The sequence below is a fragment of the Nicotiana attenuata genome, unplaced genomic scaffold (assembly GCF_001879085.1).
Source record: "Nicotiana attenuata strain UT unplaced genomic scaffold, NIATTr2, whole genome shotgun sequence".
NCBI lineage: Eukaryota > Viridiplantae > Streptophyta > Magnoliopsida > Solanales > Solanaceae > Nicotiana > Nicotiana attenuata.
In genome coordinates, this window is record NW_017676049.1 from 20,640 (window position 1) to 26,563 (window position 5,924).

Genomic DNA, 5,924 nt, shown 5'->3' on the forward strand with positions numbered 1-5,924 from the left:
TTCACATCAGATCCGAGAAAATCTCCAATATTCTCATAGTTGTTTGTGTTACATCATTGTCAGAAAGAGAAATCATCCACCTCATTCAATATTGGGTGAATCATTCTCTCTATTTACATTTAGTGCCATTTATTGTTATTTATTGCTTATCATTATTCTCATCCCATCAATAACCGTAACATTTAATGTGTATTGCAATAAATCTAATCTGACGTGGTTCCATGTTATCCGCATAAATCGCTTTTGGGTCTAAAGTCATTATTTTTAAATATGATTAACCTCTTATCTTTTTATTTAATTAGTTTACCAAAGATTTATATTTTTTGGTCAAACAATTCCCCTCTCCACTCTCCCACAAGCAAAAACGTGTAATTTAACATTTTATAACATGTTACAACGTATTATTTTATCTGTTATTATCTTTTAGGTGTTTATATATTATAATTTTTCCCTGATATATACTAGTTAAACTCATTAAAAAAAATTGGCATAGGAAGAGGAACAGTTGAGATTAAGCTCCCGTTTGGCCATAAATTTTGGCTATTTTTTTCAATTTTTTTTGAAAATACTACTGTTCATGGAATATGATCAGCTTTTAAAAAAAATTACAAGTTCTGAAAACTGGTTTATTTTGGGTGAAATTTTTTCGTCCAATCACAAAACTTCAAGTTTTTTAAAAGTAAAATGCATGTTCAAACTCTCTTCAACTTCCAAGAATTATTTTTCAACACAAATATAGAAACTTTTTTTTTAAAGTTTCAACCAAATCTATGTCCAAACACTACCTAAGAAAAAAGTTAAATAAGTGGGAAATTCATTGTCACCATTATTGTCTGCTTATAAAAAGGCTTCCATAAACCTTTACTTGATGTTGTGTGGGTCTATAGTGTTGTATTGTACGCAATATATCTAGTGGCTATACACTGTAAAGATTTAGCTCTCCACCAAAAAGAAAATCCCAAGTCTTATCATAAACCTATTCCCCCTCTTTGTCTAATAGATCTCATCCTCTATTAGCCTTAAGAAACAAATTAAATCACCTTTTGTTTTTCACTTATAGACAATCTCTGTCCATGGCAACGTTGATAGCGTATAGATTATCGGAGAAGAAAAGCATAATACAATCTGCGATATTAACCATAGAGCTTCTTCTCTTATCAACCGGACTGATCTCTACTTTTTTCATGCTGAAAAAAGCTATAAATCCACGCTACTTATTTGACATGTTTCTCATTAACCTAAAGGAAGTTTTTACTTTTTTGAAGAGATTCTTGTCATCTCCACTTTATATCTGCATCTTTATCAATTCTGTTGTCATTCTTATCTTGACTTTCTCCAAATTTCACCGCTCTACAATGGACTTTTTAAATATTTTTCTAGATGAAAAGGATATTGCTGAAGAAAATATGCAGGTTCAGGATCATGAGTCAGAGTCGCCACAATTATGTTCACCACCACAATATCATGAGAAAGAAGACAAGCCGAAAAGAAGTAATTCTTCTATTGCAATGGACACTGTTATGTCTTTTTTCAGCCGTTATAATAATTCACATCCTGTATTAGAAGATATTGAAGATGAGATGCCGTGTAGTGTGAAAGACATTGAAATTGATTGTGTACAAAAAATGTCATTTCCAGATATTTCTCATTTGACTCAAGCCCGTGAAATCAATAGTCCACGTTCAACAAATCCAGTACCTCAACCAACTATAAAAACCAACTATACAACAACCTACACCAATCACCAAGAAATGACCAATCAAGAAAATATTGAAGAAGTAGAGGAAGTGGATGACTCATTGGAGGCGACATGGAACGCGATAACAGGAGGAGGAAACAAGAAAAAGAAGAATCATATACTGAAGAAGAGTGAAACATGGTCAGTGGAGCCAGAGCCAGTAGTTGTATCAGCACAGAGCATTGGATCCAAAGACTTGTTACCATCAGTGGCTTCGGCATGGAAGGATCTCAGAAAATCATTAACTTTTAACGATGCTTTATCGGTGTTTAGACGAGGGGGATTGAGAGGGGACTTTAATTCAGTAAGTGCAGAGGAATCCAACAAAAGATTTGATGATTTCATAAAGAAAATCAACCGTGAGAGAATGTTGCAGAGGCAAGAATCAGATCAGCGTGCCTTTAATACTATGCTAAATCGGGCACGTTAACTGAGATTGCTTAGTAGCTAGCTAGAACTAGTATATATGAAATACTTGTACGTAGTTCAGTAATGTTGTACAGAGCAAAGCCATCCCACGATGGGTTTTTCATTTTTAACTAGTACTGTACTACTACTACTACTACAGTTTGCAACTATTATTATTACTTATTATTTTTATTTTTTTTGGTAACATCTTCAGATCTCATTATTTTTGTTTCAATTGGCACATAACAATGCTCAAACTTAAGTCAGAAAGATATGAATTCCTCTAACCTTAAATGTTGCAATAATTAGATTATTAGAACACAATCCTTAGTATTGATTAGAACAATTCTCCACAAACAGCTTCATTAAAGATCGGATAGTAGCTCGCAATTAGGTGAGTGGTTTCCCACATGGGAGACCTGGGATCGATTTCCCTCATTAGAAGTCTCCTCAGGCAGAGCTCGTTGCACCGGGCGTACCTAGTGCGGTTTACATCTCCATTCGTGAACTATTACACATGAGCAGGTTACCCAGTGCGCAGCCGAAGGATAGCGGCAGCTGGTTTCTTAGGAATTTTCCACAAAAAAAAAACGGATAGTAAATTAGTTGAAAATGGGTATGGACTTACTCATGTTCATGTCTACATTCCTAATCTTTTTCTTCAGCATGCTAGGAAACCTAGATTAAGATTTATATCAAGAGCATTAGATTGAGTTGGTTAGTTAAGAAACCAATTGAGGGACCTAAGTGTAGACAAAAGAACTTTAAGGGTCACATTGTTGGAGGGGTGTGAAGGGCACATGATTATGTTATATAGAACATTGCCCTTCCCCAGTTTAGTTGTATCATTTCTTTTACTGAAGCTAAGAAAATGTTCTCTCTTCTCTCCAACTCTTCTCTTCATTTCTCTTCCTAGATTCTGTCCTACGTAACCCTAGATTCATTTTGCATATTATGAAGCTTGATTCATAGAGTGTAGATTCAACAAATTGATATGGTATCAGAGCAGCAATTTCTGTAATTCCGCAGATCGGAGTACTGTAATTGCAGAACTTCAAGCTCAATCATGGCGACAGATGAGATCGGACAACTACCTCACATTCACCCACTGTTTCTTTGAGATTCAGATGCACCTGGAACTGCATTGATCTCTGTCGATGCCCCCTTTTTCTCGCGAAATCGGGTTTATGACATTTGGGAGGACAACTCGTTTCCTTTTGGGAATTGGGTTTGAATTGAAGAGTCGCCACCTAATGATTAAGTGCATTAGGACACTAAGAAGAACATCGATTTAGAAAACCAGAGATTGGGTAAGGGCTTGAAATTATCCCGAGGGGAAGGTGTTAGGCACCCCTCGAGATCCACTAGTGTGGTTCCCGATCATACTATAATTGTGACTTTAAGTGCAAACAACAAATAGACAAATATGAGTTACAAATATGAGGGGGGGAGGGGTTTTCACATAATTGTTGCAAGTAATTGCAGTTAAACGAAGTCAAAGAAACTGAAATTTGAGAAGAAGCAGTTTAAAAAATTCTGAATACACAAGTAAAAGAGGGGAATTTTCACATAATTGTGGTAAGTAATTAAAAGAAGTTAAAGAAGCTGAAGTTTGAAAAAAAAACAGTTTTGAAATTCTGGACAAGATAAACAAGTAAAGGAAGGGGTCCTAGGTTTATAAATAATATGGATCACCCCACACAACACCCGGTAACCGTTTATACACGTGGTGTTATCGCGTGGTCATCATATCTATATCTACCCTTTCCCACCCCGTTAAGGTATTAAAGCGCGGAATAGTCTCGTTTTCTTATTGCATGCTATTACCCGCCCCAATCCTATCAGCCCCGGAGGTATTAGGGACTACTAATCCTAAAGGGAAGGGGTGTGAGGTTTTATAATTTCAAAGGACAAAATTCTAAGGCGACAATCAAAACACATATGTAACAAACCTCCTTAAAAACAAAAAGAAGCATATAGTTTTAGCATGTCTTACACGTACTGATTAGGGTCTGATTAAACTTAAGAGTTGTGGCAAACCGATCTATTACATATTTCAGATAAGAAGCCCGAATCAGGCCTGGCTACTGGTTGTGGTTAATAGAATCTGATTCAATTTATATGTTACCCTATGGCTTGCCTAGTGTTAAACGAAAACCTATAGGCATGATATCTATTAGTTTCAGGTATACTGATTTTAAGGGAAAGAAATTGTCAATTACAGGAATATAAATTCTGCAGTCGTTATTGTTGCTACTGATTTTAGACTCATAAGCGAATGGACGATTCAGATTTAGTTGATGGTTCCTATAGGCATGCTTTCTAGGCGTTACTGATTTAAAATATTTTTTTAATCGAAACAAGAGTGCAGAAGTCCTATAGGCATGGTATCTAAAATGTTGTTAGTTATTTAAACCTATAAACAGGTTTGCCTAGTGATATATGCAGATGCAAAATTCAGGAAGTCCTATAGGCATATTATCTATATGATATGCAGCATTTCAGAAATGACCTATAGACATGGTCTCTATAGAAATACAGAAGTGCAGAAACCTATAGACATGGTCTCTATATGAGATGCAGAAGTGAAAGCTGAAAACAGGATATATGAGTGTAGAAGTGTAAATATTCCCTATGAACATGATATCTACCCCTTTGCATGCATGGTTACCCTTCCTTTTTTCACTAATCACCCCAGAAGTTTATTATAAAATTGTTACAGACCAAAATAAAATAAAGAAATTACATCACAAAAAATAAAATTACAACCAAGGAGAGCCTGATTCAGGTTTCCTGCCTGAAGCATGAAGTAAACCAACTCCAAAGACCAAGATCCAAAGCCTTTCTCATTTGGGGTGTGTCAGAGTTCTCTAAGAGCCTCATGGACTCCGGGCAGTGCTCACACCCAAATACATTGCAAGATTGAGACATAGTGCAGTGTGGAAGGGCCATCCCTCAAGTGTCCAAGTTCAGAGGGAACTCAAGGTCCCAAGGCATGGCTCACAGGAGGGGTGGGGCAGAACTTAGAAACTAGGAATGAGTGTAAGTGCATAGAAGAAATTCTGAAAAGGGGAAAAGGGGAGGTGGCAAAGACAGGCTAGTGGGCATACCTAGCAATAGGAAGTGCTGGCACACCCCACCAGCCTCTTAGAACACATTGTTTTGGGAGTTAGGATCCCCAAAGGGATCAAGTCCAAACATGGGCAATAACTTGCATATTGCCATGTTCTGAACTACAACTCAAAGCACATAGAGGGAAACAGGGGTGCAGGGATTCACAGCAGAAATCGATGAAAGGGAATTAACATGCTAATTGACATTTAAACTTCACATAAATAGTAAATAGACATGGATGTAAAAGCTGTAAGTAAACACATTGGGATGATGCTTAAACCAAAACTAGAACATACCCGTCTCAAGGAAACAAGCAAAAGAAAGCAGTAGTCTTGTAAAGCCAAAGTGCAAACGAGTAGTCAGAATGCTATGAGTTTAGAAGAGAACTGTGAGATTATAAGTGTCTGAAGTGTGTAATATGTGCTAATCGTGTAATGTGTTGTTTTTTTTAAAGTGCAAGGGTCATGCCCTTTTGTAGTGTGGGAAGCAAGCAGAAATAGGTAAGAAAATAGTTTGAAAATCAATTTCACAAGGTTTCCCTTTAATTAAGGGATTCTGATTTCAAACGGGTAAAAATAATTAAGGAAAGAGATTAATCAAACACCTTTTCAAAGCAGTACAAGAGGAGTAAATACATAGAGGTATATTTAAGGAAAAGGTCTTG

General features: G+C 36.4%; 1 protein-coding gene across 1 annotated transcript; it reads left to right on the forward strand.

Moving 5' to 3' along the window:
- The first annotated feature begins 848 nt into the window (after window positions 1-848).
- Window positions 849-2,341, forward strand: LOC109220701. Its single transcript, XM_019385165.1, has 2 exons — window positions 849-1,491; window positions 1,639-2,341. The coding sequence occupies exons 1-2, from the start codon at window positions 1,074-1,076 to the stop codon at window positions 2,166-2,168; spliced, it is 948 nt and encodes a 315-aa protein (XP_019240710.1). The 5' UTR covers window positions 849-1,073; the 3' UTR covers window positions 2,169-2,341.
- The last annotated feature ends 3,583 nt before the right edge of the window (window positions 2,342-5,924 follow it).